The sequence below is a fragment of the Nerophis lumbriciformis genome, linkage group LG01 (assembly GCF_033978685.3).
Source record: "Nerophis lumbriciformis linkage group LG01, RoL_Nlum_v2.1, whole genome shotgun sequence".
Lineage (NCBI taxonomy): Eukaryota > Metazoa > Chordata > Actinopteri > Syngnathiformes > Syngnathidae > Nerophis > Nerophis lumbriciformis.
In genome coordinates this window covers 75,207,095-75,230,893 of record NC_084548.2, presented here as the reverse complement: position 1 = coordinate 75,230,893, position 23,799 = coordinate 75,207,095, and the positions used below count along the sequence as shown (strand labels likewise).

Sequence of the window (23,799 nt, the reverse complement as noted above, 5' to 3'; positions counted from 1 at the left end):
CCTTATAACCCGGTGCGCTTTATATATGGATAAATATTAAGATTCATTTTCATAAAGTTTCGGTCTCGTAACTACGGTAAACAGCCGCCATCTTTTTTCCCGGTAGAACAGGAAGCGCTTCTTCTTCTACGCAAGCAACCGCCAAGGTAAGCACCCGCCCCCATAGAACAGGAAGCGCTTCTTCTTCTACTGTAAGCAACCACCCGCCCGCGTAGAAGAAGAAAAAGCGCGCGGATATTACCGTACGTTTCATTTCCTTTGTGTGTGTACATCTGTAAAGACCACAAAATGGCTCCTACTAAACGACAGGGATCCGGTTCATGAAAAGACGCAATCTCTCCATCCGCACACGGATTACTATTTCACAGCAACTGATATTCCTGTGAACCGCACTGTGGATACAACGGGAGCACGTACGGTGAATATTCGCACCACAGGGAATGAGAAGTCATCCTTCACTGTGGTTCTAGCTTGCCATGCTAATGGCCAGAAACTTCCACCCATGGTGATATTCAAAAGGAAGACCTTGCCAAAAGAGACCTTTCCAGCCGGCGTCATCATAAAAGCTAACTCGAAGGGATGGATGAAGAAAAGATGAGCGAGTGGTTAAGGTAAGTTTAAGTTTACGCGAAGAGGCTGGGTGGCTTTTTTCACGCAGCTTCGTCCATGTTGATATACGACTCCATGCGCGCCCACATCACGCTGGTTTTAATATATTATTAAAGTTTGACTGACCTATTTGACTGTTTTTTTGACATTCCTTTAGCGCAGTTAGATGCGGCTTACAACACGGGGCGGCTTATAGGTGGACAAAGTTTTGAAATATGCCGTTCATTGAAGGCGCGGCTTATAACCCAGGGCGCCTTATGGTGCGGAAAATACGGTACCTCTATTATCAACAAGACAGTGGTTCAAATGCACCAATACATATACGCAATGATAACTACAGATACAAAAGAAAGCAGAAAACTGGAGGGGAAGGAAGAGAAGCCAGCTATATTAACCTTGTAGATTGTTATAGTAACAATAGGTTAAGCTTTGTCAGTGGGCCATGTGTTACCCAGTTTACCCTAAGGCAGTCCTGGGCAATTATTTTGCCTCCTGGGGCCAAATTTAGAAAAACTAATGTGTCTGGGGGCCGGTATATCTATTTTTAGGAACACTAGTACAAAACCTCACAATAATGTCTGATTGAATGCTAAAAACGTTATGACAGACCGCCTTAAAAAAACGGAATGGAATTTTGCATTTTTAGGTGAAATTAGATAATGTGCCGCGGCACAGTGGTTGAAAAACACTGAAGTAGACAACGGAAATAATAGAGCAAGAAATGCACACAACCATGTTGTCTAAAAACTACAAAATCATTCATATTAATTTAGCTCTAAGTTGTGAAAAAGGTTACAAATGATACATTACGTGACCTTCACAGTACAAACAAGTCCAATAATGTAACCATTTTAATACAATTAAGCAAAACGACAGAATGTAACTTGTTTGCTTTAACTGAGGTAGTCAGACAAGTTGTACTAAACTGTATTTATACTATTCACATGTGAATAATGCTGTACAATAGACTGTATTTATATTATTCACATGTGAATAATGCTGTATAATAGATTGTATTTATATTATTCAAATGTGAATAATGCTGTATAATAGACTGTGTTTACATTATTCACATGTTAATAGACTGTATTTATATTATTCACATGTGAATAATACTGTATAATAGACTGTATTTATATTATTCACATGTGAATAATGCTGTATAATAGACTGTATTTATATTATTCACATGTGAATAATGCTGTATAATAAACTGTATTTATATTATTCACATGTGACTAATGCTTTATAATAGACTGTATTTGTATTATTCACATGTGAATAATGCTGTATAATACTGTATTTATATTATTCACATGTGAATAATGCTGTATAATAGACTGCATTTATATTATTCACATGTGAATAATGCTGTATAATAGACTGTATTTATATTATTTACATGTGAATAATGCTGTATAATAGACTGTATTTATGTTATTCACATGTGAATAATGCTGTATAATGGACTGTATTTACATTATTCACATGTGAATAATGCTGTATAATAGACTGTATTTATATTATTCACATGTGAATAATGCTGTATAATAGACTGTATGTATATTATTCACATGTGAATAACGCTGTATAATAGACTGTATTTATATTATTCACATGTGAATAATGCTGTATAATAGACTGTATTTATATTATTCACATGTGAATAATGCTGTATAATAGACTGTATTTATATTATTCACATGTGAATAATGCTGTATAATGGATTGTATTTATATTATTCACGTGTGAATAATGCTGTATAATAGACTGTATTTATATTATTCACATGTGAATAATGCTTTATAATAGGCTGTATTTATAATATTCACATGTGAATAATGCTGTATAATAGACTGTATTTATGTTATTCACATGTGAATAATGCTGTATAATAGACTGTATTTATATTATTCACATGTGAATAATGCTGTATCATAGACTGTATTTATATTATTCACATGTGAATAATGCTGTATAATAGACTGTATTTATATTATTCACATGTGAATAATGTTGTATAATAGACTGTATTTATATTATGCACATGTGAATAATGCTGTATAATAGACTGTATTTATATTATTCACATATGAATAATGCTGTATAATAGACTGTATTTATGTTATTCACATGTGAATAATGCTGTATAATAGACTATTTATATTATTCACATGTGAATAATGCTGTATAATAGACTGTATTTATATTACTCACATGTGAATAATGCTGTATAATAGACTGTATTTATATTATTCACATGTGAATAATGCTGTATCATAGACTGTATTTATGTTATTCACATGTGAATAATGCTGTATAATAGACTGTATTTATGTTATTCACATGTGAATAATGCTGTATAATAGACTGTATCTATATTATTCACATGTGAATAATGCTGTATAATAGACTGTATTTATGTTATTCACATGTGAATAATGCTGTATAATAGATTGTATTTATATTATTCACATGTGAATAATGCTGTATAATAGACTGTATTTATGTTATTCACATGCGAATAATGCTGTATAATAGACTGTATTTATATTATTCACGTGTGAATAATGCTGTATAATAGACTGTATTTATGTTATTCACATGTGAATAATGCTTTATAATAGACTGTATTTATAATATTCACATGTGAATAATGCTGTATAATAGACTGTATGTATATTATTCACATGTGAATAATGCTGTATAATAGACTGTATTTATATTATTCACATGTGAATAATGCTGTATAATAGACTGTATTTATATTATTCACATGTGAATAATGCTGTATAATAGACTGTATTTATATTATTCACATGTGAATAATGCTGTATAATAGACTGTATTTATATTATTCACATGTGAATAATGCTGTATAATAGACTGTATTTACATTATTCACATGTGAATAGTGCTGTATAATAGACTGTATTTATATTATTCACATGTGAATAATGCTGTATAATAGACTGTATTTATGTTATTCACATGTGAATAATGCTGTATAATAGACTGTATTTATATTATTCACATGTGAATAATGCTGTATAATAGACTGTATTTATGTTATTCACATGTGAATAATGCTGTATAATAGACTGTATTTATATTATTCACATGTGAATAATGCTGTATAATAGACTATTTATATTATTCACATGTGAATAATGCTGTATAATAGACTGTATTTATATTATTAACATGTGAATAATGCTGCATAATAGACTGTATTTATATTATTCACATGTGAATAATACTGTATAATAGGCTGTATTTATATTATTCACATGTGAATAATGCTGTATAATAGACTGTATTTATATTACTCACATGTGAATAATGCTGTATAATAGACTGTATTTATATTATTCACATGTGAATAATGCTGTATCATAGACTGTATTTATGTTATTCACATGTGAATAATGCTGTATAATAGACTGTATTTATATTATTCACATGTGAATAATGCTGTATAATAGACTGTATTTATACTATTCACATGTGAATAATGCTGTATAATAGACTGTATTTACATTATTCACATGTGAATAATGCTGTATAATAGACTGTATTTGTATTATTCACATGTGAATAATACTGTATAATACTGTATTTATATTATTCACATGTGAATAATGCTGTATAATAGACTGTATTTACATTATTCACATGTGAATAATGCTGTATAATAGACTGTATATACATTATTCACATGTGAATAATGCTGTATAATAGACTGCATTTATACTATTCGCATGTGAATAATGCTGTATAATAGACTGTATTTATATTATTCACATGTGAATAATGCTGTATAATAGACTGTATTTATATTATTCACATGTGAATAATGCTGTATAATAGAATGCATTTATACTATTCGCATGTGAATAATGCTGTATAATAGACTGTATTTATATTATTCACATGTGAATAATGCTGTATAATAGACTGTATTTGTATTATTCACTGTAAATAAAAAATACTGTATAATACTGTATTTATATTATTCACATGTGAATAATATATATAGTATTTATATTATTCACATGTGAATAATGCTGTATAATAGACTGTATTTATATTATTCACATGTGAATAATACATTGTATTTATATTATTCACATGTGAATAATGCTGTATAATAGACTGTATTTATATTATTCACATGTGAATAATGCTGTATAATAGACTGTATTTATATTATTCACATGTGAATAATGCTGTATAATAGACTGTATTTATGTTATTCACATGTGAATAATGCTGTATAATAGACTGTATTTATATTATTCACATGTGAATAATGCTGTATAATAGACTGTATTTATATTTTTCACATGTGAATAATGCTGTATAATAGACTGTATTTATATTATTCACATGTGAATAATGCTGTATAATAGACTGTATTTATATTATTCACATGTAAAAAATACCCAAGTGTTTATTGTCTATTGTGTATTTATTTAGCACTAAAAAACATATTGAACAAATTCGTCAAAGTACAACAACATTCAAGTTTGATTTTAAAAACGAATAAAAATATGTTCACTTCAAAAATAAAACTAAAATACGCTTCCGCTCCACTTGTGTGACATCATAACTGGCCGCCATGTTGGATGATATTGTTGATGTAGTGTAAATAATTGGTTGTGAGATGTAGTTGACTAGTTACGTGTGTTGACAGCAGAATGTTGGTTGAGGATGTTAAAACAAAAAGGTTTACCTTGTAAAACATGGTGACAATTACCTTGTAAAACATGGCGAGTCTTGTGCACATCTTCCCGCTGTTGTCGAAGTCTCGCGCTCTCTCTCGTTCGAGAAAGTTCCTCCTCGTACGACGCTATCGTTCGCTCAAACAGCGCGAATATTTCTTCGGCTGCCGCCGCCAGACGCTCCTTTATCAAATCTTTGAACATTTTCTTTTGGAACAAAGTTGTTTACTTTTGTTAAATGGCGACAGTCTCCCGCGTGCTGCTCGTCTGATCGCAGCGTGGCTTACTTCCGTTTTTTTACGTCTTGAACGGAGGCTTTACGGCAGCGGAAACAACCATTGACGTCACGCGGCGGCCATCTTGCAGCGGTATTGAATATAAGCGAATGTGACCTTTGCAACCTCATTATACTATTGGCTAAGTTTTATATTCATATTGTAAGTTTCTCAATACCCGACCTGTTTTTTTGTGCCTTTAAAAAGAATTAGAACTCTACGTTAAAACACTCTCTACCTCTAACAAGCAAAAAGCTGTGTTCCAAATTTAAATTATTTACTGAACTTGTGTGAGCCTATGGCTTTGCACTTTGAGATATATATATATATATATATATATATATATATATATATATATATATATATATATATATATATATATATATATATATATATACATCTCAAAGTGCAAAGCCATTTTTTTTAAATTATTATTATTTTTTATTTTATTTTATAAACCTTTATTTTTTTAAATTGCAACATTTACAAACAATTGAGAAATAATAATAATCAAAAATAGTTCCAAAACAGTACAAAACAGCGCCAGGGGGTTGTAAACTCAATAAAGTAACTACAATAGAATGCAATATATATATATATATATATATATATATATATATATATATATATATATATATATATATATATATATATATATATATATATATTATATATTTATATATATATAAAAACTAAAATGGAATGCAACATATATATATATATATATATATATTGCATTCTTCTTTAGTTTTTATAGATATATATATAAACAGAAATAGAATGCAATATATATATATATATATATATATATATATATTGCATTCTATTTTAGTTTTTATATATATATAAAAACTAAAATAGAATGCAATATATGTATATATATATATATATATTATATATTTATATATATATAAAAACTAAAATGGAATGAAACATATATATATATATATATTGCATTCTTCTTTAGTTTTTATATATATATATATATATATATAAACTAAAATAGAATGCAATATATATATATATATCTTATTATATAATATATATATATATTGCATTCTATTTTAGTTTTTAAATGTTTATATATATATATAAAAACTAAAATAGGATGCAATATATATATTATATATGTACATAAAAAAATATATATATATATGTGTATATATATATATATATATATATATATATATTGCATTCTATTTTAGTTTATATATATATATATATATATATATATATATATATATATATATATATATAATATATATAATATGAATATAAGCGTTGAGGAAGAAAACCATGTACTACACACCTCAATAAAACGATGAATAAAGTTGTTCCATTTAAAACAAGTATTCATTTATTTTTGTCAGGTTTTTCTATAGTCACACACTCCCAGCCTTCACAATAATAGCGCTAAGTGATCTTAAATTGCGTGATTTCAATTATTTACTGAACATGTGTGATTCTAATTTAGTTACTTTATTGAGTTTACAACCCCTCTTGTGTACTGTTTTGGATTATTATTATTTCTCAATTGTTTGTAAATGTTGCAATTTATAAATAAACTATTATAAAAAAAATAAAAAAATAAAAATAATAATAATAATAAAAAATAATTAAAAAAAAAATATATATATATATATATATATATATATATATATATATTGAATATAAGCGTTGAGGAAGAAAACTATGTACTACACACCTCAATAAAACGATGAATAAAGTTATTCCATTTAAAACAAGTATTCATGTATTTTTGTCAGGTTTTTCTATAGTCACACACTCCCAGCCTTCACAATAAAAGCGCTGCGTGATCCAACTTTGCTGACATAAAAAAATGGCCTCCGAATAATGGCTTGCATTATAAATGTTAATTAATCAAGTACAGCAAAAGTGTTGGGATGAGTGATACTCACTGTGACAAAACTAATCAATCAATGGACAATAGTGTGGGATCTGAACCGAGGATGTGGTTGTGGCTTGTGCAGCCCGTTGAGACACTTGTGATTTAGGGCTATATAAATAAACATTGATTGATTGATTGATTAAATTAAAGTATTGTTATGTAATATCACTAAAGAACTAACTTTTTGTAATGAAAAGAAGAAGGCAGGGTCTTCCAGTGAAGATTAGAGTTGCAAAGTCCTACAAATGCTCTTCAAATAAAGAACTAATGAAGCATGACATGACAAAATGTCAGGGTTAAGTTTGTGTGTTCTCATGTTTGACTTTGGAGAGAATTTTTCACCCCAAACTGAACAACTCAGAGCTTTTTTCCCCTTCAGCGTGTGTTCCTTTGTGTTGGATCAGAGACGCCTTCACAGCATAACCTTCGCCACAAAACTGAGCAGGCGAGAGGTTTTCCTCCTGCGTCGTCATCTAATGTGTTTGACCGTGTGCGACGTCATCGAGGATTGTTCACCGCAAACTAAGCAACTGAAGGGTTCTTCCTTTCGGTGCGCTTGTATGGTGTGACACCTTTGACCTTCTTTTACCGCAAACCAAACACTTCTAAGGTTTTTCTTCCTTGTCAGCTGAATGTTTTGTTGTGTGTTGGCTGCATCGGACCTGATACAACAACAAAGACACTCATCAGTGGCAGGCAGAAATAAACAACTTTATTAGGAAGTACATCCTGCAAGAACAAAGAGGTACATTTTTTCTCATGTAACACCAATTATCGTAAATTACGGACTTAAGCGTTGGATTGTGCGGCTTACAAAACAGTGAGGCTACTTTATGCATTTTTTCTTTGCTCTAATTACTTTTCAACAGAAACTGAACAGGTGAATTATTGCTTGTGCTGTGACGCGGCATTTTGGACGAGTTTGCTCACTGCGGGGTGAACATCTACAGCACTTCCTTCTGTTTAGTGCTTTCGACCGGAAGTACAAGTGCCGTTCTGTCTTCTAATCGTCCGTAGCGTTTCTACTTGTCTGGATTCTTCACTCATCACTCCAAACATTGTTTGCAAGTTTGACAATATATCTAAAACAAGTCTTACTTGGGAAACCGTCCCATGTGTGATGTCTATAGCAGTGTTTTTCAACCACTGTGCCACTGTGTTATAATAGTTTATACATAAATTGCAACATTTACAAACAATTGAGAAATAATAATAATACAAAACAGCACCACGGGGTTGTAAACTCAATAAAGTAACTAAAATAGAATGCTATGTATATATATATATATATATATATATATATATATATATATATATATATAACAAAGTGCAAAGCCATAGGCTCACACATGTTCAGTAAATAATTTAAATCACGCAATTTTGGATCACTTAGCGCTATTATTGTGAAGGCTGGAAGTGTGTGTCTATAGAAAAACCTGACAAAAATAAATGAATACTTGTTTTAAATGGAACAACTTTATTCATCGTTTTATTGCGGTGTATAGTACATGGTTTTCTTTCTCAACGCTTATATTCAATATATTTATATATATATATATATATATATATATATATATATACATACATTACTATATATAACTAAAATAGAATGCAATGTATATATTTTATGTAATATATATATATATATTGCCTTCTATTTTAGTTTATATATATATAAATATATAAAAACTAATACAGAATGCAATATATATGTATTAATATATATATATATATATATTGCAATCTATTTTAGTTTTTATATATTTATATATATATATAAAAACTAAAATAGAATGCAATATATATATATATACGGTATATATATATTTTATTTTATTATTATTTTTAAACTAAAATAGAATGATATATATATATATATATATATATATATATATATATATATATATATATGTGTATATATATATATATATATATATATATATATATATATATATATATATATATATATTGCATTCTATTGTAGTTACTTTATTGAGTTTACAACCCCCTGGCGCTGTTTTGGAACTATTTTTGATTATTATTATTTCTCAATTGTTTGTAAATGTTGCAATTTTATAAATAAAGGTTTATAAAATAAAATAAAATAAAAAAAATTATTTAAAAAAATGGCTTTGCACTTTGATATACATATATATATATATGTGAGATACAGTCTGGTGTGCCGTGGGAGATTATCTAATTTCACCTATTTGGGGTAAAAAATATATTTTGCAAACCAGTAATTATAATCTGCAAATGATGTGTTGTTGTTGAGTGTCGGTGCTGTCTAGAGCTCGGCAGAGTAACCGTGTAATACTCTTCCATATCAGTAGGTGGCAGCAGGTAGCTAATTGCTTTGTCGTGATCACAATATGCAGACGACAGCGGGAGGCAGTGTGCAGGTAAAAAGGTATCTAATGCTTAAACTGAAAAATAAACAAAAGGTGAGTGCCCCTGAAAAAAGGCATTGAAGCTTAGGGAAGGCTATGCAGAACGAAACTACAACTGAACTGGCGACAAAGTGAAGAAAAACAGAATGCTGGACGACAGCAAAGACTTACTGTGGAGTAGACGGCGTCCACAAAGTACATCCGAACATGGCATGACGATCAACAATGTCCCCCACAAAGAAGGATAAAAACAACTGAAATATTCTTGTCTGCTAAAACAAAGTAGATGCGGGGAATAGCGCTTTAAAGGAAGACATGAAACTGCTACAGGAAAATACCAAAATAGAAGCGCAAGACAAGAAGTAAAACACTACACACAGGAAAACAGCAAAAAAAAAGTCCAAATAAGTCAGGGGGTGATGTAACAGGTGGTGACAGTACACCTACTTTGAGACAAGAGCTATAGTGTTGCATGCTTAGTTATGGTTTAAAGTCATATCCGACGACTTTTTATTGTCATATCGAGTTTCATATTTGAATGATTTCTGCTGGTGGTGTGCCTTTGAGTGTTTTCCAATGAAAAAAATGTGCCTCGCCTCAAAAAAGGTTGAAAAACACTGGTCTATAGGAGTGTTTTCACGCATGTTTGTATGTGCAAATCGTAATGTAATCAAGCTAGCGCTGTTAGCATTGGCGTTAGCATTATTAACACACAAAGGCTTGCATTGTTTCCTGCTTCCTGGATTCACCAAACGTGGCCGTGGAGTTACTGAGTCTGTTTAGCTAATTGGGAAGCGACCGTACGCAGCCGGTGGGTCCACGGCGATGACTTCTGTTTTGTCGGATCAGCCGTTTTACTGCCGTGTTACAGGCACCTTTTGGAAACCATTAAGGTATGTTTATAAACATTTACAAAACATTTCTGTGTAAATAACTCATTTCACAACATACAGGTAAAAGCCAGTAAATTAGAATATTTTGAAAAACTTGATTTATTTCAGTAATTGCATTCAAAAGGTGTAACTTGTACATTATATTTATTCATTGCACACAGACTGATGCATTCAAATGTTTATTTCATTTAATTTTGATGATTTGAAGTGGCAACAAATGAAAATCCAAAATTCCGTGTGTCACAAAATTAGAATATTACTTAAGGCTAATACAAAAAAGGGATTTTTAGAAATGTTGGCCAACTGAAAAGTATGAAAATGAAAAATATGAGCATGTACAATACTCAATACTTGGTTGGAGCTCCTTTTGCCTCAATTACTGCGTTAATGCGGCGTGGCATGGAGTCGATGAGTTTCTGGCACTGCTCAGGTGTTATGAGAGCCCAGGTTGCTCTGATAGTGGCCTTCAACTCTTCTGCGTTTTTGGGTCTGGCATTCTGCATCTTCCTTTTCACAATACCCCACAGATTTTCTATGGGGCTAAGGTCAGGGGAGTTGGCGGGCCAATTTAGAACAGAAATACCATGGTCCGTAAACCAGGCACGGGTAGATTTTGCGCTGTGTGCAGGCGCCAAGTCCTGTTGGAACTTGAAATCTCCATCTCCATAGAGCAGGTCAGCAGCAGGAAGCATGAAGTGCTCTAAAACTTGCTGGTAGACGGCTGCGTTGACCCTGGATCTCAGGAAACAGAGTGGACCGACACCAGCAGATGACATGGCACCCCAAACCATCACTGATGGTGGAAACTTTACACTAGACTTCAGGCAACGTGGATCTTGTGCCTCTCCTGTCTTCCTCCAGACTCTGGGACCTCGATTTCCAAAGGAAATGCAAAATTTGCTTTCGTCAGAAAACATGACTTTGGACCACTCAGCAGCAGTCCAGCTCTTTTTTTCCTTAGCCCAGGTGAGACGCTTTGCGCTCTGTTTCTTGGTCAACAGTGGCTTGACACGAGGTATGCGGCAGTTGAAACCCATGTCTTTCAAGCGTCTCTTGGTGGTGGATCTTGAAGCACTGACTCCAGCAGCTGTCCACTCCTTCTGAATCTCCCCCACATTTTTGAATGGGTTTTTTTTCACAATCTTGACCAGGGCGCGGTGATCCCTATCGCTTGTACACTTTTTCTGACCACAGTTTTTCCTTCCCTTTGCCTCTCCATTAATGTGTTTGGACACAGAGCTCTGAGAACAGCCAGCCTCTTCAGCAATAACCTTTTGTGTCTTTCCCTCCTTGTGCAATGTGTCGATGGTTGCCTTTTGGACAGCTGTCAAATCTGAAGTCTTCCCCATGTTTGTGTAGGCTTCAGAACTGGACTGAGAGACCATTTAAAGCCCTTTGCAGGTGTTTTGAGTTAATCGGCTGATTAGTTTGTGGCACCAGGTGTCTTCAAAATTTAACCCTTACACAATATTCTAATTTTGTGACACACGGAATTTTGGATTTTCATTTGTTGCCACTTCAAATCATCAAAATTAAATGAAATAAACATTTGAATGCATCAGTCTGTGTGCAATGAATAAATATAATGTACAAGTTACACCTTTTGAATGCAATTACTGAAATAAATCAAGTTTTTCAAAATATTCTAATTTACTGGCTTTTACCTGTATATATCTGCGGTGTGGCTTATACTGCATATGGAACAATACCTTTTCCTTCGGCTTATATAGCGGTGCGCTCTAAAGTCCGGAAATGCGGTGATACATTCATTTGGTTTTTTTCATGAAAAGAAGATATCAAGAAGACTTAGGAGAAGAAAGACTTAGTCTTACAGAGAAAATAAATAAAGCAAATGTCCATTTTTTTATGTTTCAGCCCAGAGTGGACAGCAATATGTGTTTTCTCCTCATAACGGACTCTGGGGAGACCCTTACATCCCAAACTGAACAATTAACTTTTTTCTCCGACGTGTGTTCTTTGGTGTCTGATCAAAGATGCCTTCACAGCTAAACCTTTGCCACAAACTGTGCAAATGAAAGGTTTTTCTCCGGTGTGCGTCCTCGTGTGTTTGACCATGTACGACTTATGAGAGAACTGTTTGCCGCAGACAGAGCAACTGAAGGGTTTTTCCCCGGTGTGCGTCCTTTGGTGGACAATCAAGGAAACCTTTCTGATGAAGGTTTCGTCGCATATCGGGCAAGGAAAAGGTTTCTCCCCCGTGTGCAGCCTCATGTGAGATTCCATATTCCCTTTGTGGTTGAACCCTTTACCGCAAATTGAGCATCTGTAGGGTTTTTCTCCCGTGTGCGTTCTCATGTGCGAGAGCATGTGGAACTTCCGGGAGAAGGTCTTGGCGCAAACGGAACAACTGAAGGGTCTTTCTCCTGTGTGCGTTCTCATATGTCGGGTCACAGCGGTCTTATCGGAGAAGCTTTTAGCGCAAAAAGAGCAGGCAAAACATTCCATACCGGATTTCTTTTCGGGGCAATCGGAGAGTTCCATGCCAGTGTGGGCCCTCAGATCACCTTCACAGTCTGTATCGCTGCTCAAAGATTCTCGGCCGTCGTCCCCGTCGTCCTCCCTGTGAGAGTGCGACGTCTCGTCGCTGTCTGCCAGTGGAGAGAAGAGGTCGGCTGCTTGTGGCTCGTCTTCGTCGTCCTCCGCCTTCACAGAGACAACAGTCAGTGGCAACTTGCCGATATCCTCCTCCTCCGCCTCCAGAAGACCCTCTCCCTCCTCGTTGGTCCACAGGTCCTTCGCTTCTTCTTTAATGTGGGCGGGCTGCTGGTCTTCTGCAGGACACAAACACACGTTAGCTCAGTCTAATATCATCAAATAAACACCATTTTCATGTATGTTCATTTTTAAGACTTTTTTAAGTATGTACTAGAGTTGTACGGTATACCAGTACTAGTATACAGGTAAAAGCCAGTAAATTAGAATATTTTGAAAAACTTGATTTATTTCAGTAATTGCATTCAAAAGGTGTAACTTGTACATTATATTTATTCATTGCACACAGACTGATGCATTCAAATGTTTATTTCATTTAATTTTGATGATTTGAAGTGGCAACAAATGAAAATCCAAAATTCCGTGTGTCACAAAATTAGAATATTGTGTAAGGGTTACATTTTGAAGACACCTGGTGCCACAAACTAATCAGCTGATTAACTCAAAACACCTGCAAAGGGCTTTAAATGGTCTCTCAGTCCAGTTCTGAAGCCTACACAAACATGGGGAAGACTTCAGATTTGACAGCTGTCCAAAAGGCAACCATCGACACATTGCACAAGGAGGGAAAGACACAAAAGGTTATTGCTGAAGAGGCTGGCTGTTCTCAGAGCTCCGTGTCCAAACACATTAATGGAGAGGCAAAGGGAAGGAAAAACTGTGGTCAGAAAAAGTGTACAAGCGATAGGGATCACCGCGCCCTGGTCAAGATTGTGAAAAAAAACCCATTCAAAAATGTGGGGGAGATTCAGAAGGAGTGGACAGCTGCTGGAGTCAGTGCTTCAAGATCCACCACCAAGAGACGCTTGAAAGACATGGGTTTCAACTGCCGCATACCTTGTGTCAAGCCACTGTTGACCAAGAAACAGCGCGAAAAGCGTCTCACCTGGGCTAAGGAAAAAAAGAGCTGGACTGCTGCTGAGTGGTCCAAAGTCATGTTTTCTGACGAAAGCAAATTTTGCATTTCCTTTGGAAATCGAGGTCCCAGAGTCTGGAGGAAGACAGGAGAGGCACAGGATCCACGTTGCCTGAAGTCTAGTGTAAAGTTTCCACCATCAGTGATGGTTTGGGGTGCCATGTCATCTGCTGGTGTCGGTCCACTCTGTTTCCTGAGATCCAGGGTCAACGCAGCCGTCTACCAGCAAGTTTTAGAGCACTTCATGCTTCCTGCTGCTGACCTGCTCTATGGAGATGGAGATTTCAAGTTCCAACAGGACTTGGCGCCTGCACACAGCGCAAAATCTACCCGTGCCTGGTTTACGGACCATGGTATTTCTGTTCTAAATTGGCCCGCCAACTCCCCTGACCTTAGCCCCATAGAAAATCTGTGGGGTATTGTGAAAAGGAAGATGCAGAATGGCAGACCCAAAAACGCAGAAGAGTTGAAGGCCACTATCAGAGCAACCTGGGCTCTCATAACACCTGAGCAGTGCCAGAAACTCATCGACTCCATGCCACGCCGCATTAACGCAGTAATTGAGGCAAAAGGAGCTCCAACCAAGTATTGAGTATTGTACATGCTCATATTTTTCATTTTCATACTTTTCAGTTGGCCAACATTTCTAAAAATCCCTTTTTTGTATTAGCCTTAAGTAATATTCTAATAATGTGACACACGGAATTTTGGATTTTCATTTGTTGCCACTTCAAATCATCAAAATTAAATGAAATAAACATTTGAATGCATCAGTCTGTGTGCAATGAATAAATATAATGTACAAGTTACACCTTTTGAATGCAATTACTGAAATAAATCAAGTTTTTCAAAATATTCTAATTTACTGGCTTTTACCTGTAGTATCGCAGTTCTAATACTCTGCTTGAAAAGTACCGGTTCCCAATTTATTAATATTTATTAATTTCGTGACATTGCTGGTTTTTCCAGCAGAGGAGCATGTTGGGCAGCGCACACACACAGAGTACTTACAAGCAGACACAGTGTGTAGACATAAAAGGGAGAACGGACGCATTTTGGTGTAAAAAGTCAAGATAAAGGCGAAGTTATAACACTGATGCTGTCAAGAGTTTGTCGGTGCCGAACCCCAAGATGCAGAGAAGGCGGAAGGCATTGTGCAAGAAAACATGATTTAATTAAACACTAGTGATGGGTCCGGCAACACCGATGCATCGGCGCATGCGTCGAGCTCATAGAGCAAACCCCTGTGTCGGTGCGCGTACCGCTTTTAGAAAGTCACGTGACCGATCATGAGCTGTTTTGGTCACGTGACCGATACGCCAACTGTGTCGCCTCCTCTGTGCCCTGTGAGCGGCTCTTTTCTACAGCCGGAGAAATAATAACTAAGAAGAGAAATCGTCTAAAATGTAATACGTCGGAAAAACTTTTATTTATTTATTTTTTAATAAAAATGTGTAAAAAAATAAAATTAAAAAAATTCCCAGTCCACAATCATCCACAACACGTTCTCTTAGATTTCCATGTTATGATACATGTTCACATTATTTATTGACTGTATCTAAAAAAGATAAAAATATATTTTTATTTAAATGAAGATATGAAATAATCCTAAATGAAATACAATGACTTGGTTTATATTATTGTATATACTAGGGCAGGGGTCACCAACGCGGTGCCCGCGGTCACCAGGTAGCCCGTAAGGACCAGATCAGTCGCCCGCTGGCCTGTTCTAAAAATAGCTCAAAGAGCAGCACTTACCAGTGAGCTGCCTCTATTTTTTAAATTGTATTTATTTACTAGCAAGATGGTCTCGACATTTTTAATTCTAAAAGAGACAAAACTCAAATAGAATTTGAAAATCCAAGAAAATATTTTAAAGACTTGGTCTTCACTTGGAATAAGCGGTAGAAAATGGATGGATGGATGGGTCTTCACTTGTTTAAATAAATTCATTTATTTCCTACTTTGCTTCTTATTACTTTTAGAAATACAATTTTAGAGAAAAAATACAACCTTAAAAATGATTTTAGGATTTTAAAACAAATATACCTTTTTACCTTTTAAATTTCTTCCTCTTCTTTCCTGACAATTTAAATCAATGTTCAAGTAATTTTTTTTTATTGTAAAGAATAATAAATATTTCAGCTTCTGGTTTTTCGACGAAGAATATTTGTGAAATATTTCTTCAAACTTACTATGATTAAAATTCAAAAAAAAAATTCTGGCAAATCTAGAAAATCTGTAGAATCAAATTTAAATCTTATTTCAAAGTATTTTGAATTTCTTTTAAAATGTTTGTTCTGGAAAATCTAGAAGAAATACTGATTTGTCTTTGTTGGAAATATAGCTTGGTCCAATTTGTTCAATATTCTAACAAAGTGCAGATTGGATTTTAACCAATTCAAAACATGTCATCAAAATTCTAAAATGTATCTTAAACAGGAAAAATTACTAATGATGTTCCATAAATTATTTTTTTTAATTTTTTCAAAAAGATTCAAATTAGCTAGTTTTTCTCTTCTTTTTGTCGGTTGAATTTTGAATTTTAAAGAGTCAAAATTGAAGATGAACTATGTTTCAAAATTTTATTTTAATTTTTTTCGTGTTTTCTCCTCTTTTAAACCGTTCAATTAAGTGTTTTTTTCATCATTTATTCTCTACAAAAAACCTTCCGTAAAAGGAAAAAAAAATGTACGACGGAATGACAGACAGAAATACCCATTTTTTTATATATATAAATTTATTTATTTAACTATTCTTGTTTAAATCACACTTACGTGTAACTTACAAATGACAATATATTTATTTATTTAAGTGTGTATCAAACTGGTAGCCCTTCGCATTAATCAGTACCCAAGAAGTAGTTTTTGGTTTCAAAAAGGTTGGTGACCCCTGTACTAGGGCATCAAATCAGTGTCAGTTGAGTCGGTCCATAGGTTGCCTGTAGGGATTTTTAATGTCCAGCAGATGTCAGTATTTAGTGACACAGTATCAATACAGTTTTGCAATGTGTCGAAACGCTTCATGACGCCTCATCAACCCATCACTATTAAACACTAAGGCAAAACAACAAACAAAAGGGTAACGACAAAAGGCGCGCACAAGGCGGAGAACAAACTTGGTTATGAACTAAAATAGCACAGAGGCTAACTTTGGACAAGAAACAAAAACACTTACTGTGACACGAAGGAACTAGGACATGAGCAGAGTGAAACAAAAGTAGACAGAGCTACAACGACAAGTGTTAAGACAGGTAGTAATGACAATGACAATAATCCAGCACTGACTGGAGGGGAAGGCAGGTTTAAATAGCAGCTGGCTGATTTGACCCCAGGTGTGGCCAGGTGCCAATCAGCCACAGCTGAGGGGAAGCAGCACTCAGGGAGACAATCAGGAATTGAAGACAAAATAAAAAGCGCTGACAGAAAACCAAGACAAACGCAGAGAAAAAACTAAAACACAGTCAAACTGTCAGGGACAAGCCTGACAGAAGTGGCTAACATCCATCCACAGTGTTTTAGCTACTTCTAAATCACTAATCCTGGCCTCCATGGCGACGAATAAAGTAAGTTTCTTAAAAGTATCATTATCACTGGAAGATGAGGAATAGGTAAACATGCTTCACTACACACCGTAGGAGGATACAATAGCTCACCGCCGTCACAATGTAAACAAATGGATCTACACCTGACATCCACTGTAATGATACCAAGTACAGGAGCGTATCTAGTCGATACCACTATGATTATATTGATATTTTGTAGCATCACAAAGTCTTTTTTCATTTTTTAAAATGTATATTATGTTTATAAAGTCAGTAAATACGTCCCTGGACACATGAGGACTTTGAATATGACCAATGTATGATCCTGTAACTACTTGGTATCAGATCCATCCCTAAATATGTGGTATCATCCAAAACTAATGTCAAGTATCAAAGAAGAGAAGAATAAGTGATTATTACATTTTAACAGAAGTGTAGATAGAACATGTTAAAACAGAAAATAAGCAGATATTAACAGTAAATGAACAAGTAGATTAATAATCATTTTTTACAGTTTGTCCCTCATAATGTGTAGAAAATAATAGGTGTATAAATGGCACAATATGTTACTGCATAGACTAATTAGGAGTCTTTGTTTGTTTACTTACTACTAAAAGACAAGTTGTCTAGTATGTTCACTATTTTATTTAAGGACTAAATGACAATAATAAACATATGCTTCATGTACACTAACATTTTTTTGTTCAAATGAAGACAATAATGACATTTTTTTGGTGGTCCCCTTTATTTAGAAAAGTGTCGAAAAGTATCGAAAAGTATTGAAAAGTATCGAAATACATTTTGGTACCGGTACCAAAATATTGGTATCGGGACAAGCCTACTAGGAACATATTAAGACAATCACTTACTCTACCTACTCAGTGGCCTAGTGGTTAGAGTGTTCGCCCTGAGATCGGTAGGTTGTGAGTTCAAACCCCGGCCGAGTCATACCAAAGACTATAAAAATGGGACCCATTATGTCCTTGCTTGGCACTCAGCATCAAGGGTTGGAATTGGGGGTTAAATCACCAAAAATGGAATGCCATCTCCGGGTTGGGGAGGAGACCCTGCCCCAAGTGGAGGAGTTCAAGTACCTGGGAGTCTTGTTCACGAGTGAGGGAAGAGTGGATGGTGAGATCGACAGGCGGATCGGTGCGGCGTCTTCAGTAATGCGGACGCTGTATCGATCCGTTGTGGTGAAGAAGGAGCTGAGCCGGAAGGCAAAGCTCTCAATTTAGCGGTCGATCTACGTTCCCATCCTCACCTATGGTCATGAGCTTTGGGTTATGACTGAAAGGACAAGATCACGGGTACAAGCGGCCCAAATGAGTTTCCTCCGCCGGGTGGCGGGGCTCTCCCTTAGAGATAGGGTGAGAAGCTCTGTCATCCGGGGGGAGCTCAAAGTAAAGCCGCTGCTCCTCCACATGGAGATGAGGTGGTTCGGGCATCTGGTCAGGATGCCACCCGAACGCCTCCCTCGGGAGGTGTTTAGGGCACGTCCGACCGGTAGGAGGCCGCGGGGAAGACCCAGGACACGTTGGGAAGACTATGTCTCCCGGCTGGCCTGGGAACGCCTCGGGATCCCCCGGGAGGAGCTGGACGAAGTGGCTGGGGAGAGGGAAGTCTGGGCTTCCCTGCTTAGGCTGCTGCCCCCGCGACCCGACCTCGGATAAGCGGAAGAAGATGGATGGATGGATGGATGAGGAATAGCTAAACATGCTTCACTACACAACGTAGGAGGATACAATAGCTCACCAGCGTCACAATGTAAACAAAAGCCATGGGTGGATCTACACCTGACATCCACTGTAATGATACCAAGTACAGGAGCGTATCTAGTCGATACCACTATGATTATATTGATATTTTGTAGCATCACAAAGTCTTTTTTCATTTTTTAAAATGTATATTATGTTTATAAAGTCAGTAAATACGTCCCTGGACACATGAGGACTTTGAATATGACCAATGTATGATCCTGTAACTACTTGGTATCACATCCATACCTAAATGTGTGGTATCATCCAAAACTAATGTCAAGTATCAAAGAAGAGAAGAATAAGTGATTATTACATTTTAACAGAAGTGTAGATAGAACATGTTAAAACAGAAAATAAGCAGATATTAACAGTAAATGAACAAGTAGATTAATAATCATTTTTTACAGTTTGTCCCTCATAATGTGTACAAAATAATAGGTGTATAAATGGCACAATATGTTACTGCATAGACTAATTAGGAGTCTTTGTTTGTTTACTTACTACTAAAAGACAAGTTGTCTATTTTATTTAAGGACTAAATGACAATAATAAACATATGCTTCATGTACACTAACATTTTTTTGTTCAAATGAAGACAATAATGACATTTTTTTGGTGGTCCCCTTTATTTAGAAAAGTGTCGAAAAGTATCGAAAAGTATTGAAAAGTATCGAAATACATTTTGGTACCAGTACCAAAATATTGGTATCGGGACAAGCCTACTAGGAACATATTAAGACAATCACTTACTCTACCTACTCAGTGGCCTAGTGGTTAGAGTGTTCGCCCTGAGATCGGTAGGTTGTGAGTTCAAACCCCGGCCGAGTCATACCAAAGACTGTAAAAATGGGACCCATTATGTCCCTGCTTGGCACTCAGCATCAAGGGTTGGAATTGGGGGTTAAATCACCAAAAATGGAATGCCATCTCCGGGTTGGGGAGGAGACCCTGCCCCAAGTGGAGGAGTTCAAGTACCTGGGAGTCTTGTTCACGAGTGAGGGAAGAGTGGATGGTGAGATCGACAGGCGGATCGGTGCGGCGTCTTCAGTAATGCGGACGCTGTATCGATCCGTTGTGGTGAAGAAGGAGCTGAGCCGGAAGGCAAAGCTCTCAATTTACCGGTCGATCTACGTTCCCATCCTCACCTATGGTCACGAGCTTTGGGTTATGACCGAAAGGACAAGATCACGGGTACAAGCGGCCCAAATGAGTTTCCTCCGCCGGGTGGCGGGTCTCTCCCTTAGAGATAGGGTGAGAAGCTCTGTCATCCGGGGGGAGCTCAAAGTAAAGCCACTGCTCCTCCACATGGAGATGAGGTGGTTCGGGCATCTGGTCAGGATGCCACCCGATCGCCTCCCTCGGGAGGTGTTATGGGCACGTCCGACCGGTAGGAGGCCGCGGGGAAGACCCAGGACACGTTGGGAAGACTATGTCTCCCGGCTGGCCTGGGAACGCCTCGGGATCCCCCGGGAGGAACTGGACGAAGTGGCTGGGGAGAGGGAAGTCTGGGCTTCCCTGCTTAGGCTGCTGCCCCCGCGACCCGACCTCGGATAAGTGGAAGAAGATGGATGGATGGATGGATGGAATTCAAAATGGCGACCGGTTGCTAGGGGATTGGCAGGCGGAAGTGACGTAGGTCCGCCCTCGCCTATAAATGACACAATATGTTACTGCATACGTCAGCAGGTCGGTTGGAAATCAACATGGCTGCCATCCGTTTTGTTTGCACTTATATAAAAAAAAACATCTTATTGAAGTTATTCTTGTCCTGTGCTTCATTGAAACATTTCCACTTTCAGGCATCAAACCTTTGGAGGGTGTAGAATGTTTGCCAGCCAGGTTTAACGCACCAACAGTATATATTACATGCGTGTAACCAGAGGTGGGTAGTAACGCGCTACATTTACTCCGTTACATCTACTTGAGTAACTTTTGGGATAAATTGTACTTCTAAGAGTAGTTTTAATGCAACATACTTTTACTTTTACTTGAGTATATTTATAGAGAAGAAACGCTACTTTTACTCCGCTACTTTTATCTACATTCAGCTCGCTACTCGCTACTAATTTTTATCCATCTGTTAATGCACGCTTTGTTTGTTTTGGTCTGTCAGACAGACCTTCAAAGTGCCTGCCTTACTGGTGACGTTTCACTTCGTTCCACCAATCAGATGCAGTCACTGGTGACGTTGGACCAATCAAACAGAGCCAGGCGGTCACATGACCTGACTTAAACAAGTTGAAAAACTTATTGGGGTGTTACCATTTAGTGGTCAATTGTACGGAATATATACTGTACTGTGCAATCTACTAATAAAAGTTCCAATCAATCAAACAAAAGTGTGAAGGAAAAAATAATTTTTTTTATTTCAACCGTACACCCCGTCAAAAGCCTAAAGACTGACTGCACAGTTCCTGTCTTCACAATAAAAGTGCCGCTCCATCGCGCCTGCGCTTTCAAAATAAGAGTCTCCGAAAGCCTGCGCAAACAAGCTAGCAAGCTACGGAGTTTGCCGCCAATGTATTTCTTGTAAAGTGTATAAAAATGAATATGGAAGCTGGACAAATAAGATGCCAAAAACCAACCACTTTCATGTGGTATTAGACAGAAAGGAGGAACTTTTTTTCTCCTCCATTTGAAAACGTGGACGTTTGTCATCACTACTGTCTGATTACAATCAATGCAAGTCATCAGAATCAGGTAATACACCAACTTATATTCTTGTCTTCATGAAAGAAAGGAATCTATATGTGTTAAATATGCATGTATATTCAATAAAACACTATTAACATGTAAACAAAAACGGCAAAAAAAATAAATATAAATTATATACTGTATATATCAATGTATGTATATATATATATATATATATATATATATATGTGTGTGTGTGTGTATATATATATATATATATGTATATATGTGTGTGTGTGTATGTTACTCATCAGTTACTCAGTACTTGAGTAGTTTTTTCACAACATACTTTTTACTTTTACTCAAGTAAATATTTGGGTGACTACTCCTTACTTTTACTTGAGTAATAAATCTCTAAAGTAACAGTACTCTTACTTGAGTACAATTTCTGGCTACTCTACCCACCTCTGCGTGTAACCGACAAACTTGACTTTTAAGTAACACTTTCCCTCCGAAAAGGCTTCTAGCAAATAAAAACGAGCTGGAAGTGGAAATAGTGAACCTACCTTCACTTTGTATCACAATGTGTGTTTTGTACATATCTTCCAGTTCTTGTCGATGTCGCGCCTTTTCCTCCCGCGTTCGAGAAAGTTCCTCCTCGTACGACGCAATTGTTCTCTCAAACAGCTCGAAGATTTCATCAGCTGCCGCTATTAGTCGCTTCCTTATCAACTCTCTCAACATGTTTGTCTTTCTGCGACTACTTCAACGCGCTAAAATGTTGCTAACTTTAGCCCTTTTTTCCTCCCTTCTTCCTACTTCCGCATTTTTCCGTCTTCGATGGGTGTTTTACGGCAGCTAAAATATTGATGACGTCACATGGCTGCCATCTTGGGACCGCGCGGCGGCCATTTTGGTGCGGGCAACGCTCCCGTTAAAAGCAATGCATTTACATTGAAAATGAAGCTTAAATGGATCATTTCTCAGCCAATTTTCATTAGGTTGACTTTATCGTTAAAATACATCCATCCATTTTCTACCGCTTGTCCCTGGAGCCTATCTCAGCTGCTTTGGGCGGAAGGCGGGGTACACCCCGGACAAGTCGCCACCTCATCACAGGGCCAACACAGATAGACAACATTCACACACTAGGGACCATTTAGTGTTGCCAATCAAGTGCATGTTTTTGGAGGTGGGAGGGGCCTATCCCCAGGTGCATCTCTTTGGAGGTGGGAGGGGCCTATCCTCAGGTGCATGTCTTTGGAGGTGGGAGGAAGCCGGAGGGAACCCACGCAGTCACGGGGAGAACATGCAAACTCCACACACAAAGATCTCGAACCCAGGACCTTCTCATTGTGAGGCACATGCACTAACCCCTGTTACACCGTGCTGCCCGCCCTCAGCATGTAGTA

The 23,799-nt window shown here is 36.2% G+C and overlaps 1 protein-coding gene across 1 annotated transcript in view; it reads right to left on the bottom strand.

The window, feature by feature from the left end:
* Window positions 1-23,226, bottom strand: part of LOC133572761 (uncharacterized) — a 54,307-nt gene extending 31,081 nt beyond the window's left edge. The window contains exons 1-3 of the mRNA XM_072912179.1: window positions 22,954-23,226; window positions 12,756-13,592; window positions 5,369-5,554 (exon numbers count right to left, since the gene is read on the bottom strand). Coding sequence (XP_072768280.1) covers window positions 5,369-5,554; window positions 12,756-13,592; window positions 22,954-23,131 — 1,201 coding nt within the window. The 5' untranslated portion in view covers window positions 23,132-23,226. The remainder of the gene's footprint in view (window positions 1-5,368; window positions 5,555-12,755; window positions 13,593-22,953) is intronic.
* Window positions 23,227-23,799: the final 573 nt, after the last annotated feature.